The 24,580-nt window shown below is 38.4% G+C and overlaps 1 protein-coding gene and 1 long non-coding RNA gene across 4 annotated transcripts in view; one reads left to right on the top strand and one right to left on the bottom strand.

Moving 5' to 3' along the window:
• Positions 1-19,692, bottom strand: part of XRCC5 (X-ray repair cross complementing 5) — a 48,242-nt gene extending 28,550 nt beyond the window's left edge. The window contains exons 1-10 of one of the 3 annotated variants that reach the window (XM_068687162.1): positions 19,510-19,692; positions 13,875-13,988; positions 13,111-13,294; positions 12,699-12,747; positions 11,346-11,468; positions 10,582-10,770; positions 8,009-8,123; positions 6,184-6,322; positions 4,126-4,238; positions 624-686 (exon numbers count right to left, since the gene is read on the bottom strand). In XM_068687162.1, the coding sequence (XP_068543263.1) occupies positions 624-686; positions 4,126-4,238; positions 6,184-6,322; positions 8,009-8,123; positions 10,582-10,770; positions 11,346-11,468; positions 12,699-12,747; positions 13,111-13,294; positions 13,875-13,988; positions 19,510-19,512 (1,092 nt within the window). In that variant the 5' untranslated portion in view covers positions 19,513-19,692. Of the gene's footprint in view, positions 1-623; positions 687-4,125; positions 4,239-6,183; positions 6,323-8,008; positions 8,124-10,581; positions 10,771-11,345; positions 11,469-12,698; positions 12,748-13,110; positions 13,295-13,874; positions 13,989-16,409; positions 16,532-19,509 lie in introns of those variants that run through there. The other 2 variants (XM_068687161.1, XM_068687164.1) reach the window with 2 other exon arrangements.
• A 166-nt stretch (positions 19,693-19,858) lies between these two features.
• On the top strand, positions 19,859-21,343 carry LOC137858824 (uncharacterized). The gene is made up of 2 exons (XR_011098039.1): positions 19,859-20,193; positions 21,143-21,343. It is a non-coding gene; the product is annotated as an uncharacterized lncRNA (long non-coding RNA).
• Positions 21,344-24,580: the final 3,237 nt, after the last annotated feature.

The following is a 24,580-nucleotide window of genomic DNA, read 5'->3' as shown; positions in this document are numbered from 1 at the left end:
CTCATTAGTCTGCTGAAATACACCTTTCACAGCAAATTCAATGGCACTGACTTAGTCAAAATTACTTGCCATTTCAGCAATAAATGACACAAGCATTTTCATGTTCAAAAAAAAATAAAAAGAAGTTCAAATCCCAACATAATAGCTTGTCCATTGAAACTTTAGATCCTGCACACACCATCTTTTCCGCTATGTGTGAAAAACTCCGAAATTTTATGAGACAAAGGACAAGCAGTCAGACCCTTAAAGGGAAGGCATCTCAGCTCTCCAGTGAAGCTTTTACTTCTTACGTTTAAAATAATTTGGAGGTGTGATCTAAACAATACTATGACAGGGCACACTCTTGGTCTATATGAAAATGTATTTAAGTACTGATTCCAGATTCCCCATGTCCTTGCACAAATACTATTTACCAGTTTATCATTGTCCATGAGATATGGCATTCATGTGGGGTCTAAGCCAAAGTCTTTTTATGTTAATGGGTAATGGAACAATACTGCAAGCTGCAGTAAGAATCTTTCTGTTGCATTAACATGGAAAGAAAGAATAGTCTCAAGCACCACTACTATTCTTTTCTGTTCCACGGTAAGTTGCTTTCAGTATTAAACATGAATTCACCTTACCTCATCATCTTTCGCCGCAAAGACCTTGAGAACCTGGTTGCCCATGTAACAGTGCCTCTGAATCTACAGATTCAAATGGTCAGGGGTTAGCTTGATCTAAAACAAATGTTGTTAATGTACCTGGAACAATTAAATTATTAAACAACCAAGGCATTAATCAAATGAGAAGCCATAAACTTTAATTACTGTGCATATCAGCTAAAGTAACTCCATTTCTCACTCAATATGGATACTCAGGCATATTCTGCGGGACATTCCCTTGTCCTTCCCACTGATGAGCAGGAATGAAAGCCTACAGTACCTGCAGCTATTACAAGTCTGGATACCACTGCAATAATTCAACAGTCAGTGTGAAAAGCTACAGTAGTTAACAGAACACCTAAACTTAACCAACACTATGCTGTGTCTATACTATCAAATTTTGCTAGCAAAAATAAAGGAAAAAGGACCTGAAGAAAGTCACATCCTTAATTAATAAAGCTACTTCAACAGCAACAGGTAGTATATGCGGCTGGGCTAGCTCAGTACTTCTGTTAGCAGAGTTAAGGCACTGTTCTTGGAGGTGTTTAAGGAAAGGTTGGACCTGGTGCTTGGGGACATGGTTTAGTGGGTAACATTGGTATTAGGGTGATGATTGGACCAGATGATCTTGAAGGTCTTTTCCAACCTTAATGATTCTATGGCTGACAAAAAAAAAAAAAAAGTTTCATTAATGGGCATTGCTCCAACAGCTGGAGCTGCAGAGGCTGAGACACGCCTGGAGAATCACTGCAACAGCAGAAAAGGGGGGGGGTTGGAACTAAATGGTCTTTAAAAGGTCCCTTCTAAGCCAAGCCACTCTACGACCATGAAGAGCAGCCACAAAAGACCGCACAGTACTAAGAACGCTCGTTGAAATGAACTTTCTTTGTTAAAGAAAATCTCTTCAAATTACACCAACTCCAAACTACCTGGAGTTTCATTTTGTAGCAAATTACCATAATGCTGTTGAAGTCAGTGACAACTTACACCTGAGCAGATCACTTTTATGTATTACAGAACAATTCTTGAACTCAAATTACTCTACCTGCAATTATTCTTTGCTTTTCTGTCTTAAAAAGCTGAGGCATTTTATGTTCAGTATAAATACCCAGATATGTGCATCACTGCACCTTTTCTGTTTGCCACAGAAATGGGTCCTTTGTAATATTTTCAAGTATTATTTCTTGATTTACACAGCATTGCTTATAAATTAAAAATCAAAGTTTAAGCGGCCTCTGATCTTTTTTTTTTTCCTGAGGGATATGAATAACTAAGAAAATAATACGAGGTGGTTCTACTCCTTCTTTAATTATGCATTTGGAGCTGCTCCAGTTAACTCATCTTTTCTCCAAAGCTCAAAAAAAAAAAAATAAAACCAAGCATACATTCAGATAGTGTTAGGATTATGACTCCAAACAATAAAATCCAGGAGCCAAAATATAAGAAAAGCACAAAATTTGTAAATTCTAGTAGTATACTCTCCTGATATCATTATCTGTACAAAGTAATTTTAATCCTACAATCAACACCTCAGTAACTCCATTCCACTGAGGTATTTGCAACCACTATTTGGCTTAATTACTCATACTCCCAGTTACAGGACCAGAGCACACACTGTTTAGGATGTAGTTCCATTCCTGTTTGTTATCAAATCCAGACAGGAGAAGCACATCATAAAAAACTGTCAAAAGCAATATTTTGTGCATTGAAAAATACATAATTTCTTAATTCTTTGAGGCACATTTATGTGAAATCAAAACACTATTCCTACACTAAATTATATACAGGCAATCTGAAAGTGTTACCACACTCCCGACCAACAGTGGAAAAACATGCAAATGAAAAGACTGCTCACTTAGAGGAGCATGGCACTTCTCATCTGCTTTCAGCTCAGTTTCTCGTTTCGATAAAAGTCAGACTTCAAGCTGAAATAGGAGGCAAGCCTCCAGCTGAGAAAGCACCACACACGGTGAAACAGATCTTAAAGAACGAAATGAAGACAATAAGGCTCAGCTGTAAACTAGTAAAATGTGAAAAGATAAAAAAACAAAAACAAAAAACACCTGTCTCATTAAAACCCTGAGTTCAGACACAAAGTTTCATACATTAGATTCAGTTCCTGGTACAGGGTTTAGCAGCCCTTACATCTCTCTGCCCTGGCCAATTCAGGGTATATAAACTCAAGCAGGACGTGTTTCCTTGATCAATTATTTTCAGTACGTAAGTTACTGTGTTACTTAAATTTAAATCCTGACTGTCCTCAAGGAGCAGTAAGGTTACAGGTCTCATTTAGGCTGGCTTCTAATTTTAAGTAATTGAGTGTAACTTCCTAGCTCCTCAGGTAACAATATGCTTTAGATCTTCACACTGCAATTGTCTACCAAGGTATCTAGCAATACACAGGGTTATCTGTGCCACTTACACTGTAGAGAAAAAATACGTTTAGTTAAAGAAATATATTTAGTTAAAAACAGTTGGGATACAGATACTTCCTATTTCATTAGCACCTTTCCTTCCTGGAAAGGGTAATGATTCCTCAGCCTATTATCAAGCGTTCTATTTTGTAGAGGCAGTGAGACATTTCAAAGAAGAGCAGGAGCTCTGGGAGCCTTTAGAACAGAAGGCAGAGTTACCCTATGATTTTGTTTAAGCTTTGGGTGCTGAACTTTACTCTAAGATGGAGTAAAGTTTCAGTCACCCTGTGCAATGTCCTGGAAAAGAAAGTAGAGGCAGCTTATAATTTCTAGAAATTATTGGCACTCACGTTTGTATATTTCCTCATATATCCCATTTCAGGAAGGGTTTTTTTTTTTTAAGCCTCCAGGTAAAACGGATGACAAAATTAATACCAGAAGTACAGCTAAGTGCATAGTCACAAAAAAGAGATTTCATTGGGATATGGAGAGTTTTTGAGTGATGCATCTAAATTCTCTCTTATGTAAAGTGAACATAGAACAGAGTTCTACACTTAATTTTTGTTATAGTAGAAGCAAAAAGAAAGGCACAGTTCATCAACTAATACTCATGGAAACAAGAATGAATGGAGTTAGCTCTCAAGCTTTCTTTAACATTTCTGTAACGCTGAGGAAGAGGTTTCTTCTGTTAGAAAGTAAAAAGAACACACTCACGACTGGACAAGACCCCAGAAGGCTTCTGCATAACCTGAACAGAAGAGAGACCACCTTCTGTTGCAGAGTTGTCAACACTATTTAATTTACTCAGATGAAATGAGACTACAGTACATCTGCAGCCACTTTGTAGAGATCTGAGATCAGTGGCTCTTGCTTTCCTTGAACACCTCATGTCCATATTTATTAACGTCTCTTCTTCACAAGACTACGTACATGTAAAGTCACTCCTGTCACACCTGACAGCAGATGCCCCATTCCCAGTACAATAAAACACCTTCAGCAAATTCAAATGGAAGTCACATGTCTGTAACAACTCAGCAAGCTGAATGAAAAGAAGTTTAGTAACGTACCTGAGAAGCTCTGCTGAATCCCAAAACAGAAAAACATTTTGCTTCAGCTTTGTATTTCATTTGCTCTTCATCTTCTTTGGAAAAAGGAATGATATCGCTCCCATAGCGAAACCCTGGAGAACAAGAGAGGAGCATCTGGTAAGCATATGGGCCTACCATTCTAACACTGAAATTAGCTCTCTGAATATTTTAACAATGCACGCATGCCCTACAGCTACACTCCACACACTGAAATTACTTTCCCTGTTAACAAAAAAAGCACACACCCCACAGACACGTTTTGTACTTTATGAACAGCACTTACACCCCTTGTACATCATTTTATGTAACATAACTGCCCTCATAGAGAGCAAGAAAGCAAATAAGGGAACTGAACATCTTGCCTAACAAAGTTATGCTCACCGAATAGATTTAAGCAAATAAACTACAACACTCCGCACAAGTGTAATAGAAAAAGCATACCACAAATTATGGAAAGGAAATGACACCACAAGGGAAACATAGAACAAATGTGTTAACAGTGGAAGTGCGATATCACACGAGGGAAAATCAAAATACCCTTGCATGGAAAAGCGGCCTTTCTATATATTTCTGTTTTATTTTCCTCGCCTTACATTGCAGGGATACCTGCATGAATTAAGAACCTGTTAGTTTTTCAGCTATCACCTGTTCCAGCTGCTTATTATTCCCCCACCCTAAGTTATAATACTCAGTAACATTATCATTTTATTTTACTGTCTCTGGCGTATCTTCAGGTGAGGTAAGGAACAGAAGTAAATCCCTGGATGAAAAGCCTATACGCAAACAAATTTTCCTGTAAACTGAAAAGCAAAGAAGCAGGCAGACCAAAAGATACTTTAGTATGTGTAAATGCAAAATATTGTCTAATTATGCCAATTCTCAAAATGGCCACAGAAGTCCATGAGGCATCACCTGCTCTTTACCTATAAAAATATTTTTTTATAGGTAAAAAAAATTATTTACACAGAAATTCATGGTCTCTTTTGTTCACATGGGACTCATCACCGCTTCTGTTTACTAGCATCCCACAGTCAATTCACCAGCTGGGGTATTCAAGGACATCAGCAAAGAACAGTCACAAAGGCTTCAAAATATTCATTATTAAAAGTGGATATTATCATTTCAAATCTTTTAGTAAATCTAGAAAAAAAAAGTCAGAGTGCTACCCGTTATTTCTGTTTTTTAAAAAAAAAAACTGCACTGATTTTTTTTCAATTTGCTATTTCTGTAAAACACCTCTGCTAAAGTGCAAAGAGGTTAAATAAAAACCACAGTATTTGTCTCCATTTCACAATTTATTTTATTCTTTAACAGCAATTTCTATGCTGTTATCTGAATAGTTCTGCCCTTTGTAGCTAATGTTTGCCCTACTTGTGTGGGACTCAAAGAGTAAACTGGATAGCAAAAAATCAGTAACAAAATATAGTCAAAAAATACACATTTGATTAACTCCACTTTTAAGAAGTAGATTTCACAATGCTTCTGGGACCTTTAGTCTTCCCATGAACTTAATCTACTCAGCAAGAAACTGAAGGTTACAGAAGTACTCTGCAGAAGAAATACTACTTCAAATCAGACTACTCATGAAATTTAAAGGTAAGACTCTTCAACACTACCCCTTCCTTCAATGGTTTTATCTCTCATCTGCAGATTATCTAGAACAGTTGCCTATCTAGAAACAAAAACAGTGCTATGAAAGTATTCATGTTACCCATACAACTGAAGATTTGAAGACTAAAGGTAGCATGAATACTGAGTACAGAATTCAGACGGTCTTCCAGAGTACAGTTTAGTAAGCTGTAGTCCCTTCCAACTTCCACATGGTGGGACTATTACTGCTAGTCCTATTAGTAGGAAAAATAAGAATTTTTAGAATATGCAAAGACTCATTATCTCTATGTTCCAATGGCTTACAGAGTTTGCAGTCTAATATCACAGACTTCTAACCATACAACTAAAAAGCACTTACTTAGATGATTTAAAAGTACAATCTATTACCTTTGGTTTGCCTCCAGGGTACACATAAAGGAGCCATACCTTGAACAGTATCATCTTTCTGAACCTCTGTCTCATCGTCATCATTCAAGCAGTAAACAGTTTCTTTTTGTACATCTTCTTTTTTGAGGGTTTTAGCATCTACAACCATCCACATTTTTTTCACCTTCTCTTCTGTAACCTTTATATAAGAATGTAAAGGAACAGGAACATTTCAGTTGGATACAGAGTGCTGACTACAACACAAAAAAAATTCTTAGACCAAGTGCTACATTATTTTGCCAGTAAGGGAGGAATAATGACAGCCAAAACATACATCCCTGACTGCTACTGCAGTGTCTTCAGCACACTGTTTTATCTGTATGAGAGCTGTCAAACATTAAGCTATATCATAACAACTGCATTCTTGCCTTGGTTGTTTGTTAAAGTCATGGCTAGGTCATTTGTGAAAGTCTTTTAGTCACAAGCTAACATGCAACTTGCTCACTAGGTACTTTACTTCCTACACACACGTGCATTTTTTTTTTTTCAAAATATTAAGGTATATGTTAATGATAAAAGACTCAACACTCAATAAGTGCATTTATCCAAGTTTTGCGTCACATAACAATACTACAGCATAAAAATGTAACTGCAACTTCCCCAAACATCAGGAAAAGATACAAGCTGTATTACAGGACTGGGAAGGGAAAGAAGGAAAAATGTATCTGCAATGTTTCCTAACTACAGGGAAAGAAATATGCTTTCTTCTCTATTTAAGTGAAATTGATGGAGAAGTAAATGAATAAGAATAAAAATGGAGAATTGGGCAGAACACAAAAAAAAGATAGAATGGATTACTGCAGTAGACATCAGAAGTCTATTGCTAGACCTCATCCAACTGCTATGTGACCTCATACTAGTCACTTGGTTCATGTTGCTTCAACATGCTTCATTTATTTTGTGTGTGAACACCTTTGGGAAGGGACTCTGGATTTGTACATGTCTAGAAGAATATCCTGATCAAACATATTTATGAATAAGTATAAAAAGAAAGCTGGCAGCAGAGAGCTCTTTAAAGGCTAGTACACCCATCTTTCAAAATCAAGTATACATCCACTTCTAAATACATCTTAAAACCTTACAATATTGGTCAGACTCTTAGTCTTGGATTCAAGTAACAAACAAACCAATCTCCATCTCACTGCATTCGTCAGTACTGCCACACTACACAGTTACCTAATAATTCTTCAGTTACTGGAATTTTGCACTTTTTTTTATGCTTAAATACACATCTTCCTAGCACTGTGTGAAGGAACCAAAGAAACTACATGGGAAACAGATGACACAAGCTCTGTCAAACAGTATAAAGCAAGCTGAAAAAAATAAACTTTTTTCAAGTCTGAACTAACAATAGATGTTACTCGGAACAATAGCTGGTAAAACTTCTACACCCACCATTTTACACACACACACACACACACACACACACACACACAATTCCTCTCATGCCTAGGAGTTAAGAAAATATTTATTAAGTCCCACTGAGCTGCAGACATTTCATTTATGCTGAATGGAAAGCTTCACACAAGAGCAGGTTCATCAACTTAAACACCATTAGGCTTCACAGTGTAGACAGCAATTACTTCTATTTCTATACATTATGAATTTTTGTTCTTTACCATATGTGTACAATGTGGTGCAGCTAAGAGTTGCTGTGGGAACCACAGTTTCAGATGAACTAAATTCTAAACACAGGATCTCTACCATTATTATTTTGGATGTTTAATGTCTCTTTCCTTAAAGGTTAAAAAAAATAAAAATAAAAATGCAGCTGCACCTAACTGTTTGCTAAAGTACACCAAAACATACAATTTTAAGAACTTACTGATTTGTAGGCCACAATCCTTATGGACAAATTGGAACCAATAGTTAACTGGCAGGACCAAGGTGCAGGTCTTCTTTCTATTTTCTTAAACATTGAAAGACGCTCCAGGCTCTCTCTAAATGATGGAATCAAGAAAACAGAAATGAACTCTTTGGTGAACTGTATTGTCTGCAATATTTTCTTATACTCTCTTCAGGGAGATGCAGGAGCCCAATTGTTTCAACTTAAACTGCACAAAGCATTATAAAATAAACTGTGTGAATAATCTTGTCATTAACCATTGTGAGAAAAGAGAAGGAACAAAGGAGGTGGCACAGTAGATTATTCCCATCTTGAGCCTTTATGACGGTGTGATATTAGGGCTTTAAGACAGCACTATAGGTCTTCTGAGGAAACTACACAATTGCTTATTAAGCATTTTACATTTATCTGTGCTCACCCAATTAGGGCATGTAGTTAGCTGAACAACCTAAATTAGAAAAGGCTTCTCCAGGTGGTGAAATGTTTTCTGCAGTGGAGGTGAAAAAATAAAGAATCCAGTTTCAATTAACGTGATTTTGTTTGTGTGGTAATTAACTTTTGACTTTTTTTTTTTTAATACAGTGCTAATGAACTCATTTTTTCCAGAGCATTCAGTCAGAATGAAACAAGTAACTCTGATTATTTCTCGCCTAAACAGCATATATGCAAGTTCATAAAAATAAAAAAGGGAACTTTAATAAATTAATACCAAGAAGTGTTTATTCAATTGCTCAAATTTAAGCACTGTAGTCCAAAATTTAAATGCTGGAAATAAAAGTGATTTATGTTCTATTATAGTAAAATCAAACAGACTTAATTGTTGCACACTAGAATAGCAAACTGTATTAGCTATTTTGCTATGTAATTTCAGTGCAAAGTGCTCAAACAATGCCATTTTTATTGCGTGACAAGGCAAAACAGCATTGACCTCACCTTTTTCACATCATGACAAAACCCAAAACATACATCTCATCATTGAAAAAGTTTGCCTAGCAGAAATTAAGATCAGCTCTTAAAAATATTAGTAGAGTGCTCCACTTGCTCTTCTATTTTTCAACTTCCTTAGCATAAGCAGTGTTGTTTGTTTGTTGTTTTAAATTCTAACAGAAGCACTATGAAAGGAAAAAACACATTGGGATTTTATAATGACAAACATTAAATTTCCCTTTTTTTTTCCCCTGGAAGGAAGGAAGGGAGGGAAGACAACAGAAACATCAATATAAGAGCTTTAAAAAGAATTTGTGACTACGTTATTAAAATTACTGCAACACATGTTCAAGTAGGGATGTGAAGATCAAATACCTGAAACTGACAAATTCATAAAAGTCATCTAAACTTAATTAATTCTATCTTTTAATTTCTTGTATTTATAGAAGAAAAACACTCCATATTAGTGAAGACCATTCAGCCAATAGAACACTAGTAAATGCACACCAGTACTTCAAAAAAGTTTTTTCCCCTGCTTTCCTTACACTTCCTCCAAAAAACTGAGGCAACAGAAGGAACTCTTGCCTGATAGCCAGAATATCAAACCCTAAAACAACACAAGAAAATTATCTTGCTTACTTTACGCAAATAAATCAGTCATGCAAGGGAGACTTAATACTTTTTTTTTTCTTTTTTTTAACCAGCAGGAATAATTAATATAGGAAAACAGAGAGTGCATCTGAGCTGGTAAATTATCATGACAGCTTTGCAAGGCTGACTTCTTAAAGCTTGATAAGCAACTTAACTGCATCAAAAACCTCACATATTCTTAAACAACTAAAGCTTGCATCTATTAACCAAATGCCTATTTAAGCAAAGATTTTGGATTACCCCTCAAAGCATGGCACAAATACAGCTTAAAAGTAGCAGGAGCCTGCAATAAAAAAAAGGGGGGGGGAGGCAAGCCACAACGCAGCTTAATGCATATGGATTATTCTAAAGGATAAATGGACCCAGAAAGATACTGCTTTTCTAGACAATCTTTTGATGCAATGACAAAACCTGCTTTTTTCTACAGACTCAGGCTGCCCTGTAGTATGACACTACTGCTCAAGCAACAGTTTAATTGGCTGCTGTTATACAAACCAGATCAGTTTGGCAGGGTGAGAGAAAAACTTCACAAATAAAATTAATAACAACAATCAAAACAGTTGTGGGAGCTTGACAAACGAGCAAGTTACAAGAAGTCTCAGACCAAGAAACAATGACTACCATTAAATGCAAATGCATCCTATCACAAATTCCTACTCTTTCAAAAACATGCTTAAATCTCATTTATAGAAACCTTCCCTCAAATATGCTCAAACACTGAAGATGAAGGAAAATTTCTTCAGTTTTCTTCTTTAAATATAGATATGTAAGACAGATTTCCACTGAAATCTGTGAGCATTTCTTATCTATTTTAGAGCTACAGACAAAGCTGTTTGAAAGGGACTGAAGGTACAAAGTTATAAAATTCACTGACTTCAGTGAAACTGGAAGTGGCTGTTTAACTCATTTAATCTTTCCAGGGAGAAAATATAAAGTAAGTTTAGAGCACGATAAAGAGGACTAACCAAGTTTACCTGAAAGTATAAATTTCTTCTAGCCCTCCTCCTTCATCCAAAGTATGCATCAATTTGGTCACCACATCAACTCCTTCCTTCTGCTGCTCAGTTAGCCCCTTTCTTGGGAATGAATTTTGATGCAAATGAGAATGTACACGGGCACTTGTATCTCCACCTCCATCATCATCGTTCACTGGAAATGGTAGACTAAGAACACAAAGAGTTGTAATCAGAAAATTGATTATTCTAATTCAGAAGAAAACTAACAAAACAAAAATTGCATCAAGATTCACAGTTTCTAACTAATTTCAATTATAAGTACGAAGAGCTGCATGGCTTGCAGAACACCTGAATTAATACTTCAGGTCTACTTGGCTTTGGTAATCTCTTGACTAGAATGCTGCACCAATTCCGGGCATCATACTTCAGTAAAGATGTCTACCAAGAGGGAGGGATAAGAGAGTAAAGACAAGGCAGAATGAAAAACAGTATCTGTTAAGAAATTGAACTGAAGAAAGCTCATAGAGAAGGGTGTCTGAGGGCAACAGTCCTAAATATAAGAGACTGGTGCAGAAAGGAAAGAAACAATCTGATCAAGAGGACTTGGTTCATAACTGGAATTCATGGTACATGTAATTCATATAAGTACTTATAACAAGCATATTGCATTTTGGTACTCCTCTATGGAAACAACATACCAAATGATCACCAGGTCATTATTAAAAAAAATAACTAATTCCCTTTAAACTGGCATTCTGTATAACAGCTAAATCCATACTTACAAAAACTGAAGTGAAGTTCCTGTTTTCTTCAAATTAGCAACAATAATTTCCAGCTGATCCTCACTGACAGGACTATTAAGGTCTGTAAACAGTTCAATGTGTCTCTTCTCAAATTTCTTTCCTCTTAAAAGACAAAAAGAACATATGTTGGAAATATTATCTAGAAGGCCTTTTTTAATTCTTTGCTTACAAAAAATGGAACTATAATAATATATTTGTAACAACAACAACTACTAGGAAGAAGCTGCTATTTCATTTTTCTTATCTTTTAGGGTAAGTTTACACCTTCATATTATTCCCCCAGCACACTCTTACCCCCCCAAAACTGAGGACTCTTGTGCTATGACTTTGCACATCACTACTTCTAAGCGAGTGGAATTCTACCAATTTTCAACAATTAAGGTACGATGCTAATAAAATGCATTAGAGTATTTATTGATTTTATTGGTTATTTCCTTTGCAGCTGTAAATCTGTCCTTGTGAAAATGGAACAGGCTTGCTTAACTTACCCACAAGGTAATAAAAGCAGTTGTTCCATAGGTATTCAAGGTTACACTGCTATAAATACCATCATTTTAATTTAAGGCTCAACTTTAACTGTTAGATTGACACATCTTTCCATGCAGATTAACTTTATTCATAAAAATACAAACTTGCATCACAGAGTATAGTCCTTTGCATTCACAATTAGATCATTCAGTATTATCAGCAGTCTTCAATCTCTTTTTTAAGAAAAAGACTCTCTTCCCTTCCCTGCATTCCTATTGGAACACCAGTCCGCTGATAGTTACAGTCTAAGTACATTTGCTGACAATTCTGTAACACTTGTTCTTGTGCCAACCTTTTCCTACAGTTTAAACAATGTTTATCTCGCACATTTATCTCCTACATGCTGGGTATTTACAAACAGTTACATTATCTCCAACAGCCTTTATTTTGCTAGGCTAAACGCACTGTTCTAGTTTTGTTTTCTTTTTTCTTTGCAAGATTTGCCACTACCTCTATAAATTTGGTAGTGCTTTTCTGTACTTTTTAACATCTGAATTACTGTTTTTATTAAAACATCACAAGAAAAGCAATGCTATTTAAGTGAAGCATTAGTGCCTTGTATAGTGTCGTTAATTATCTCATGAATCTTACTGAAAAGCTCCCAATTGAATCAAAGATTATCCAGAGAAGCTAGATGTCTCCTGGGAATTCTTTAAGGACAGAGTTGTGTAGTGTGTTGTTTGGTTGGTTAATTTAAAACAAAACAAATTTTCCATATTTACACAATACTGTAATAAAAGAAATCTGATCAACTCCAAATTGCAAGTTCGGAATTCTGTAAAGGCCTTTACACTACATACTTACACAGTTTCCTTCTGAAGCAAGTCCATACACACAATAATTGCATCCAGAACTAAGCAAAATTAAGAAAAATCTCATTCAGAACATGAATCATGTCACAAAATTGTTCCATCTATGAAACGATATTCTGTTTTCACTGTTCCCTCCCCTAGCACTGACAAACATGCATTTTAGGTAATAAGCAACGCTTTGAGTTCAGACTCTTCAAACATCTACTGTGCAAGAGGTTCCTATATGACCTGTCTGGTTTGCAATCTTGTCTCTTCCCCATTTATCTGATGAAACAGGAAAAAGATTGATGCAGGACCTGAGTTTAACTGACAGTGAGGAGGCAAACCTGAACCCAATTTACAGCACTGACTTCCAGTCTCCTACTTAGCTGAGTCAGTTCAAGTGCTCTACAACAAAAGGATACAATCTGCTTGTTGAGAGCCTGGTTGAATCACAGTTTGAATGTCTTCCAGCAAATCAAAATCTGGTAGCATTAGTGACCTATGTACAGTAATGTTTTGATATTGATCTTCACTGGCAAGGCCATTCCTAGTACCATCTGTGCCAAACAGAACTACAGCAACTTCATCTTTACTCTCAGCAAAAACCTGGAAGGAGAGAAAATTCAATACAGATATAAGAACACAGATTCATACACATCTATGTTAGACAGACAGCAAGCTGAGCTGATTTTAAAATAACAGCAAGTACAGTGGATTTACCTTTCGGTTCCATCCTATCAAAATGCAATCCTACAGGGAGATCACTAATTTAGATAAAATTAAGCTAACAGACTGACATGAGCATGTCTGGAATAAAACACATAAAATTGGTTCACTCATTTCTTGAGGTGAGTCTTCACTGTGGTAGATCTTAAGAATGAGTGATGAAATATTTTAGACAAACAGCTGTTTTTATCCCCAACCTGAAAAAGTGGCCAATTCAACTGCCAGGTCTCACCCATAAAAGTATAGCTGAAAGAGCACTGTTACTTCTACATGAAAAACAAGTAATCCTTGCTCATATCTCATTTATTTCAATTATTAGTAAATGAGAAAAATAACTTCACTGATGTCATTGTTTCCTCTCCCTTTTTACCACATTTTTGTTTTGGTTGGTTGGTTGGTTGACTGTGGGTTCTCTCCCCCCGCCCTTTTTTTTTAAACACTTCTGCAAAGTCACCAATACCTGTCGCTGCACAAATTTTGTCATAACCTTCTTGGCTTGTTCAAGTGAAGACTCCTCGCCAGGATAAGAATTACTCATCGTAAAGCCTACATCCAGACACAGCACTATGGCTGCCTAGAAAGGAAACACAATAGCAAATAAGAATGTAAGAGGGCCACTATAAGCATGGAGGGGTTAGTTCAGATCCTTGACTATACAAAACATAAAAATGATCAAACTACTTCACTACTGGTTCCTTTTACAGTAACTATTAACATGCCCCAGTGCTGGAGGACAGGACCAATACAACTACACTGAAATGCAAATTATTTAATCTTGTACCACGTTCCAGGTATCTCGATGGAAAATACAAAAAATCCTATCTTACACAATAAGATGTCAATAAGAGCAAATTCTATTCAACCCCATGAACACATAACAGATTCTAAAGGCTCTTCTATATCAGCAAATAAATCAGAGATGCTTCATTTGAGTGTTACCAGCACAACACAGTATATCCACACAACACAATACAAACTTGCTTGATCTAATTCAAGAACACAAAAATGAATGTGCTCCCAGGGTTTCCAGCAAGAGCCAGAACACTCACTGCTACTGGAGGTGTCTCTGCAGTGAGCACCAGTGCCTGCAGCACACAGCGGTACTCTTAACGCATTACAAGAACAAATTCCCATTTCAACTTAGGGGTTTAAATCCCACCAGCCAGCACACATATTTGCATTCCTGATCACTGCTTTAACTGAACTGTATGCAACCATGCCTAAGTTTTCTCCTTAACCGATTTATAAACTAGCATACAAATAAAATCAAACTGATTCTTGTGAGTTCTGTTGTCCAACATTTATTAACATTATCCGCAGCGTGTTGTCCATTCAGCTAGCTTTGTTAATTTCCCCTAAAGTTTTAACACTCTACTTACCTTGTTTAATCTAAGTAATTTTACAATCCAGCTAAATGAAGCTACAAGAGGAATTCAGCAGAACTATGCACTGCATCTCCAAAGTTACTGACAACAAGCCAGCTCATATCTGTGGCCACTGATTAAACCATGGTTCTTTAAAAACATGCCAAAATCTTACCTAGTAGACAGCAAATAGCTTTAATTATACTGCTTATAAAAAAAAAATCATTTGCTGGAATACAGGAGATTTACATAGTACCTAGTATTTTAAAATAAGGAACTGGCTTCAAACAAAATACATACAAGTCTCTATGAAGTGAAGCTGCCAAAAGGGTTGTGAGCAATAAAGCAGAAAATTGAGAATCAAGAGGTATGAAAGCGTATAGTGTGCTTTTGGAGAGGGGATGAGTAGCCACAAAAGATGGTAAGGGTTGGCCTCACCTAGTTTGCATGGCCCCACAGGAACCTTTTAAACATTTAGCCCTGATTATTTATGTCCCCTAAAGAAATACATTTTTAAAATACTAACTTTATAGGAACAGTTTGCCCAGTTTAGTTGTTTAATACTTTGCATTAGCAGCTCTCAAACTATTTTATCTTTATCCTTTTCCCAAAATATACCATATACATCTCCTGTCATTTTAATAAGCATTTCCTTAGCTCCCTTCACATACACTGCAAAAGACACGGGGAGGAAGGAAAGAAGGCTTGGCAGCAGGTCTCCACAAGTCATCTAGCAGGTTATACCTGTCTCAATACCCCATTGCTCACTCTGCCTTCACTGGGAGCTTGCCTGGGAGCCAGGAATTCATGTCTGAGGCAGCCAGGTCTGCAGAGGCCAAGTGCAGAACAGGGGCAGTAACCGAGGCTGTGCTCCCCCAGCTTCAGCAACTGCACACACTCTGCTTGTTGCTGTCCTGCCTTAAGACACAGGTGAATTAACCCTGCTGTCCAAAGCTTTTTACAGCTAGCAAGATGAAAGCAAAGAAGCCGAGCAGGGGCTGGTTAGTGAGCTACGGTTTTGCTCAGGCACCAACCGCCAGAACGCTCTTCTGAGAGCCGAGCTCTGCCCCAATGGATAATCCTTCTTCAGGAAGGGGCAGGGCTCTTGAGCACATGAAATTTTCAGTAATCCTCCTCTGTATGTCTATTCATCCGTTATTAATCTGTCTCTGGGTATCTTGGAGCATCCAGGACTGCCATTTTCGGGTGCAGGATAATACCAAGCTACCTTTGTACGATGCTCGGGATGTGGCACTGTAGGACCACACTGATGCTAGCTCAGGTGTACCAGTCTGCCTCACCCCGGGTCAAAGTGCCAGAAACCCCCTTTTGCCTCCAGCCTCTCGGTGCTACATCACTTTAGCACCACCGACTGAGACACCAGGCGGCTGCCACAAGTGAGCCCACAGCACAGCCTCCTCCAACAGCCCTCGCACGCTTCCGTAGCGCGGCAAAAACCCTCCCTGTTATTTCAGGAGGAGCACCGACAGCTGCTATAACCACACCCGAGCTCCAAGGGCACCGAATTAGCATCGTACCACCAGCAGCAGCCGCGATTTCAGAGGCAGCCCCCACCGAAAAGCCCGCAGGCACCTCACGGCCGCGGCTGCCCCCCCCCCTTCTCTCCTCACCTTGCTGCGCGCCATCTTGTCCCGGCCGCCCTGCGCCGCGCCCAGCGCCCGGCCCCCGGCAGCGCCACCCAGCTGCGGGCGGGGACCGGAGCGGGGCTGAGGGGACAGGCGGGGCCGGGTGGCTCCGTGAGGCTTCGTGTTTTATTATTATTAATTTTTTTTCTCCTAGGGAAATTCCCGGTGTCTCGCACAATGTCCCCGTGGGGCCCGAGCCCGCTGAGGAGAGGCGGCGCGGGGCTGTGGGGCCGGGCACTGACTGTGACAGTATCATGAGTGTATTTAGAAAAATTAAAAGTGCCACATTGTCCAAAATTATTCTCAAAACAGCGTGCGAAGCGGTGGTATTAATACAGCTACAAAAATCTCCCACAAACACGTTAAAAACCTTATACCGGAACACTCACCCTACAAAGGCAAGCACTTCCTTTTCATACTGAATGGTATCTGGAGTAAAAAATAAATAAGTAAATAAATAAATAAAATCACACCTCACCTTCTGACAGCAGCATACTTCATAAATACCGGTGGTTATTGAGAGATTCTCTCTTCAAAGGAACAGAGGAGCTTGGCAATGTGACAAACATTTTATGGGAAACCTGTAGCCAGAAAACCAGCCAGCAACTCCAAGAGAAAGCTGTCCATGGTCTTCCTGAACATCTCTAAAGACATTTCAGATTAATCCAAGGAAATCAGGTCTGCCTACTGTTATTATTATTCCTAATGCTATCTTAGTCCCTGGGAGCACTCACCACAGACTAAAAGCCCCATGGGCTAGCGATTAGACAATCTCCCACCTCAGATGAGGTGGTCTTTTCACAAACCAACAGGAAAACAGTTTTCAAGGCATCACAGGGAACAAACATTTTATGCCAGGTTAAGTAAAATGCCCAGCCCTGACTGACGACGCAGAATATTGACACAAACCCCTTTACAGTCATCCCTGAATCCTGGCATTGACACAAGAGCTGGATCCCAGGCTTTGGTCCAAGCTCTCAAAGCTAGCACAGTTATTGCAAATGTTACCCAAAGAAACTTAATTTGGGCATGAACTAGGAAACTTTTTTTTTTTTTTTTTTTTGCAAATGCTTTTCAGGAAGGTGGAAGCACCTGGCCCAGGTACAGCATTTTGTTCCCTTATAAAATTGGAATAAAACTAAGGTAAATATGAACCTGTAACCACGAAACTCCATCTGTGATCTGCTAATGCATTAGCTCTCAATCTGGCATAAATGGGGCCTTACAACCCTCCTGATAAAATATACAAACAATAAAACCAAACATTCCCCCTTTACACCTCCATACTGCCAAACTTCTCCAGATATATTTCCAACATTCAAAGGAAAACTGGCTAATAATTTCTGAGGCAAATTTTAATCCCCATTTCCTTTTACTTTTGCAAGTCTGCAAAGTGCTCCCTTATAGGTAATTATCAGATCTGACTAATGAACTCCATCTGGGGACACTGGGGCTTTGTCAGCCTGGATTAAGACCTGAAAATCTTTGCTTGTAAATGCTTGCCAAAAGATGCTTGTGATTAATCGGCTATTTCCATTTTACAGAATGGAAGTCTCCGGGCATAAATAATAAATACGTGAAGTCTCCAAGGTCTCAGCGTGTAGGGTGATCAACCGTAATCTCCTTTGCAACAAAGTGTGTCAGACCTCAGTCCCAGTGAGGTTCTCGCTCATTTCTATACTTTCTCTTTTTTGGTTACTTTTCGTCTTGCAAAAAGCAGCCTGGATAAAACAAGCACACTCTCAGGAAGCGGCAACAAGGAGTCTGTCTTGTGTTTAACTTTGCTCGATGTTACAAGACAATAAGGAAAATGGCTTCCCTGTTTTGTTACAAGAAGGATTGTATTATCCAGAGAGTTGCAGCTGGGACCCAGCTGCTCATGACGGCTCTGCACAAACGTGAATGGGTTCAATGTAAAAGCAGAAAGATAACTTTGCCTTTCTCTCTCTTGGAGCCAATGCCTACAGAGTAAAACTTTGGATAAACACCTGGTAGAAAGGGCAATACTGTAGCCTTCTAGAATCTAGCCCAATAGTTTTATTGAAATACATATGCAAACCAGAACTTTCCATGGAAGAATTAACTTTGAAGCTAGGAGAGGCATAGGTAATGACTGCATAGGTAGAGGTGGGCACTAACAGGAATTAAGAACTGAATTTCCTAAGGGCAGAAAGGAAGGAGTGCAAGGACACTGATACTGATCAGTTTCAGGAAACAACTTGAAACATGAAGTATGCAGGAAATTGACACACAAAGCAAAACAGAGCATCAAGGCACCTGTCGGCATCTTCCTGCATTGGAGCTTCACAAACAGTACGAGGTATGCACAGTTGCCTTCCCCTCATCTGTTGGTCTACCTGCTCAGTCCATTTCCATTTTAGTTCATGCAATGAAAGGAAATGATTTGACCAGGAAATGCAGATAAATTATTGTGCTAGGAAAACTAGAAAGTAAAATAGAAGGGATTGTACTATACCATCCAGCCTCACCTTAAAAAAGAAAGGGAAGGAAAATGTAGTGAGGAGATATAATAAGCAACAAGAATGCATTGATTTAGTGTATCCTGCCAAGTACATTCCAGCTTAAGGGCTCCCAGACTGTGGCAAGTAGAAGAATCACCACTGATGTACAGACTACCCGAGGAGCACACCCAAAATTCCCAGTTCCACACCACCACAGGGGAGACAGGAGACACTTCGCAAATGACTCCACAAATCCTTCTGCACAGAACTGAGAGGTTCTGAGGCCCCACATTCGTAGTTCCTCTTCCAAAAGAGGACATCACTGTGTCTTTTCCTCCTCACTGCCCCCTGAAGAAGCTGCTGAATTTACAGCCTCCTCTTTCCCTTCAACCAGTCCCTTTCTCTTTCCTGGATTTCTCAGTTAATGCACAGTTTTTTAGCAAAGCAAAAGCTTCCACTGGATGGAGTATGCCAGCAGAGGCCTTATTAAGCGCCACAGAGAAGGAAAGTGTGAAATCACAAGCTAGCTCTGTTTACAACCCATTTTTCCCCACACAACATGTGCTTTTCACACTACCATGGACTCATATTGAGAACAACAATCTTCTGTAAAATGCATGTACCATTCTGCAGAATTGCTGCCCATCCAGCAGTTCTTCCACCTGATGTTAGTAATTCCCAAAGAATAGCACATTTTCCTAACAAGTTGTGTTCTATGTTTCTTTTAGAGCACTTATGAAACCTGTGAAGATTTATTTTTAGTTCTAATCTCTGCCACCATGCTTGCTATCCCCCTCAGTTCAGCATCATTATCCAATATCAGATATTCTCTCCCCATCCTTTTTAAAGGTAGATGTTAAATTTGTGATCTCACCTACCCCCTCTTTTCAAGGAAAATCATTATTAACACTGAGATTGCTTTAGGCTGTTTTATATTTGCCTTGAATGAAACTCACTTGGCTCAGCTGATCTGAGAACACCTCTGCTGTTTAAGTACCACTTACTCTTTTCCTGTTGAATCCCTTTTTGGGATTTATTGAATTAGCTCAAGTGGCAGAAGCCTATGCTGTGGATCCCAAGGCTTCAGCCCAACTAATGACCCATGTCAGGAAAAGATGATATAAAGGAATTTCAGCTGCTTAACTTTGATTGCTTTAGTGCCTTTTTCTTTAATGAGTAAGGAGAATTTTAAGATTATGAGGCCTAGCTCCAATGAATGAGAAATTCTGACATTAGAGCTTCTCTTGTAACTTTAACCTAATGCTTTGTCCTTGTGTATTGTGATACTGATTTGACTATGGGAGCAGGTACTTTATTGTCCTATAATGCCATAGCCTTGTTCAATATGTGTTCATGCTCTGTGCTGTGCACTAAGAAGTCCTAGGACTTACCTCATTTTTTAGAGGAATTAGAAGATGTAGTAGGAAAGAGGAAATTCTTATGACTGTGATATCTGAAGGATGCTTGAAGAAAGAAATTCTCTGATTTTCTTCAACAGGTTGCTAATGTTCTGATTTACAAATCACTGGCACCCCTGTTTCTTGCCAGTAGGCACTGGTTATGTGAGTCGTATTTTCTTAGTGCTTAGTCTGAGCTATCAGTCAGATCTGTAAACATGCTGAGCACTCACAGGTGTTCACAAAAAGAGCTTTATTTTCAACACAGAAAATGCTAAATTATGCTAAATGCTGAAAAAGAAAAAAAAAATCTGCATTCTGAAAAAATAGCTCAAAGGGGCACTGAGACTCCAAAGACATTTATACCTTTTAAAATCCATGTGCCTTTGCTGCCACATATAACTTCATTGGGATTTATGTCACATGCTATTGCCAAAACCAAACAAATAATTGGTATTTATGTGAAACATTGGGATGTTTCAGTGGTATGTATTATTGGGAGATTGCTTTGCATGAGCTGCGATAAAAGGGGTTTGACCATGCTTTGAGATATGAGGGCTAAACAAGATGCTGGATTGGATTCTAGTTAAATGCTTTTGCATGCCCCACAATACAAATCTGGCAAAATATGAGTCAGAGAAGGTATAGCGTGAACTCTCATGAGTGAAGATTGCTTTGGAACACATACCTGTAAGGAACAAGGGGGGGAGGAATTAATTTTGTATGGATATCGTTAAAAATTGTCAAGATGTAGCTTCTCAGTATCTGCCATTGTACCTTCACGATGTACAAATTTCTTTTGGTTGTATTTATACAGCAGGAGAAAAAAATTGTATTTTTTTTCCCCTCTGTTTTTCAGTTCAGCCACTTGAGGGCAACATGAGCTCAGTCACCTGGGCAGATGAAGCACCACAGCCTGGAGAACTCAGCAGCACGCACCCAGCAAGAACAACCGAAGTCAGAAAAGGAATTTCTGCAGAAAGGTATGACAAAAATCAGACGATAAATACATTTAAAAAAAAAAAAAAAAAAAAAAAAAAGTTTGTATCTTTACATTTCACTTTTTTTTTTTTTTTTTTTTTTTTTTTTTTTTTTTTTTTGAATGTCAAAATTTCTTCCTACATCTAAATCTATTAATATTAAGTTTAGGAAGTTTTCATGAGTTCTAAATTGCTGGATTAGCCAAAGTGTTTCTAAAGGACATCATGCAAGGCCAATCAGCCTGGTATCACAAGGGGTGAAATATTTCACACTGCTAAGTAACTGAAAACCTGACGTGTTTCTACTCTTGAAATAACTCTGGCAGACTTTTCTGGATTAGTTGTTGCAGCATATGATTTCTTTGCTGTGTTAGAAGACTATCAGCTGTGTACGTATGATTTTCTTTAAAATAAATATAAATAGTTTGGGTAAAAATACAGAAGAGAAATAGTTTGGAGCCCAGAGCACCTGGGTTCCTGGAGAGGACCTGAAAATTCATGTCAGATACTCTTGCGTTGGGAAAAGCAAAAACCTAGCAAAAAAAAAAAAAGTATAAGAGAGTGTTTAAAATATATACATATATAATAAAGTCAGCCTTTTAGGAAAAGGTACAACAGTACAGAGTGGATGCCCATAAAAAGAAACGGCACCTTAAAAAGCAAGAGAAAACACTGGCTGCTGTATAGGGTGTAGCAAAACAATGTTTTGCCCAGGAATCTTGTATTGGTTACTACTGGGTTATCTCAGAAGCCAAATCTCATCTTGTTCTCCCCATGCTCTTGGTTTCACAGTCTCCCTCACCTCTCTTGTGCTGTAAATTTTTGTTTGTTGCCGTTACCAATGCAGTGGTGTTTTTGGAAAGCACTTTCCTGCAGGGACATTGTTCTGGACAAAATAGCTAAGATAACTCATTGCGTGACAGATTGGCTCTGTGGCTGCAGCAGCACAACCCTTTAGGACCCTCCCTGTTCCTCAGAAGCCCCCCCACCAGCAACACGCGTGTATGCCCACACATGCTCTAGCTAATGGTCCAATTTAATCCTCGTAGCACAGGGATTTGTTCCCTATCCATTCAGCCGGCTTGTGTGAGGGGACAGGGAGCATTCAGCTGCTACACAAGGCTCTTTCCAAGCTTGGAGAGAGAGGATTCCTTTCTAAATCCCCATTTGTTTATCTGCACCTGGAAGCAGATTGAAGTCACACTGAAAGGATGGAGGCCTGGAGCTTTAAAGAAATAGTAACTTTTAAAAATGGAGCATTGTGGTCATGGAGGACATGATGTCACATTTTAAAGCTTTGAATTCTTTTGAGTTTCAAGTTTGTGCTTTTCTGGTAGAGTAGCAGTGTAAAGAAGGGAGCTGCTGTCTGATAGGATGGAAGAAAGACATTTTTATTTATTTTTTTTTTATTTACATGAATTGATGCTAGCCCAGGACACTAGCAGATATGTGACAGTGTCAGATGGTGAGGCAGGGAAAGAGTAATTTCACATTTTCCCTGCCAGTTGTTTTTGGCAGGAATTCCTTGAAGGGAGTTAAGTTGATGGCAACTGTTGAATTTGTTGTTTGGTTGCTGTTTTTTTTGTTTGTTTGTTTGTTTTGTACTAGACAAAACAGATGTTCATTTTTTTAAATAATTTCCTATTGAAATAAGTGGCAAATTCAGCCATCAGAAGAGGCTTGATTTTTAGAGTGGAAATGGAGCCTCGGAACAATCCTACTGTGATCACAAGGCTGGGTAAAGTCACAACCACCAAATGAACTCTTGTCTTGGAGACTGTTTCAATATTCACGTTCAGTAATTGCATTGTAGAGGAGTCAGCCTTTATTATTTGCTTTCAGTCTCTAACTTTAGCTCTGCTGACACATTCTTGGTGAGAGCAGAGCTGGCATTTAGTAATGGCCCTACACATGCCCTGGGATGATGCTGCTTACTCTATTTCACTTTCTTTTCTGCTCATTTCTTAAGTCACAGGGGAGCTCATATGACTAAATTAATGAAGGTTAAAATGACTTGTGTTTATTAATTCTGTGTGCAACTCTTGTATGGTTAAAACATTAAGGAAAATCTGCATTATGACGGAAGGATATTCCAGTAATTGCCTGTAATTACAAGGGCAGGTCACTACAAACACAGTTAAATGCATCATAGTGACAGACAGTAGAAGCTGACGCTTCCGTGGTTCAGGACAAGTCTTGCATTTCAGGAAGACTGAACAAATGCCATGTTCTCCCTTGGCCAACTGACCCGGGAGCTGTTGGATTCGTGCCCAGCAATGACACTGTAAAAGCCATTCAGTTTACTTACAGTATTTGGGGTTGTTAGGAACACAACTGCAGGTGATTCAAATAACCAGGCTAGAATAAATTAAGCTATATTTGTGTTCTGTCACAAGGAGCCAATTTGCTGTTATTTTATAGTTGAAATAAATGACTCACTTACCTTACCGCTGTAGTAGCAGAAAGATTTTGGCGTATATATGAAGACAGTCAAAGGCACCCTTAAATATATTGGTTTTAATATACCTTACTGATGGAGGAACTTCTAATAAACCAAGCCCTGAGGGAACATGTTGCCTAGGAGGTGCGTTTTCTTCCTATTTGCTGAAGAGAATTATCAAATTCAGTATTTGTCTTTTTTTTAATCTTGAAAGGTAAATTTCTGGCTGAAAGAGGTGGTTGGAAGAAGGATCCCTAAAACAAGGAAATCAATTTAGGGCAGAAACTTTTTTATCTTACAAGGCTCCAGGTCAAATTAATCCCTGGCATACCTAATTTCAATGGCTGCAAACCAGAGCAGGTGCTCTGTTGTGGGGGGAAGGTTTTATGCTCACTAAAAGCAAGGGCATTTTTTTAACACAAGGACAAACACATTGTTGGCCTAACTCAGATGTTCTCTTTATTTTAATGTGTTCTGACAGACTTCAGCTACCAGGTGATGACAAGAAATTAGGGAGACTAAAAGTTAATGGAATTGGGGGCTTAATGACCAAGGGGGATCCATGAGAGACCCTCAAGCCTTGTTTCTCTGGGCTGCCTGTGTAAATGCACTTACACTTCATCCATTTGCATGAAAGAGTGGTTTGGGGGCTTTTTGAACCCTATGGCAAATTATTTTGTTACCAAACACACAGCCACAAGTCCTCCTTCATCATTAAGTGGCTGCCTATTGGAAGAGTGAGCATGTTTTATTGCTAAAGACAAGTAAGCCTTTATCTACGTGATGCCCCTTCTAGTTCATGAAAGTAATTGAAAGGTTGTCTTATCAAGTGAATTGTGTCCTTTTTTTGGGGTAAAGACATTTATTTGGGAAAGGT

The sequence above is a fragment of the Anas acuta genome, chromosome 6 (assembly GCF_963932015.1).
Source record: "Anas acuta chromosome 6, bAnaAcu1.1, whole genome shotgun sequence".
NCBI classification, from domain to species: Eukaryota; Metazoa; Chordata; class Aves; order Anseriformes; family Anatidae; genus Anas; species Anas acuta.
Note: the sequence above shows the minus strand (reverse complement) of the source record. Positions and strands in the feature narration are given on the sequence as shown.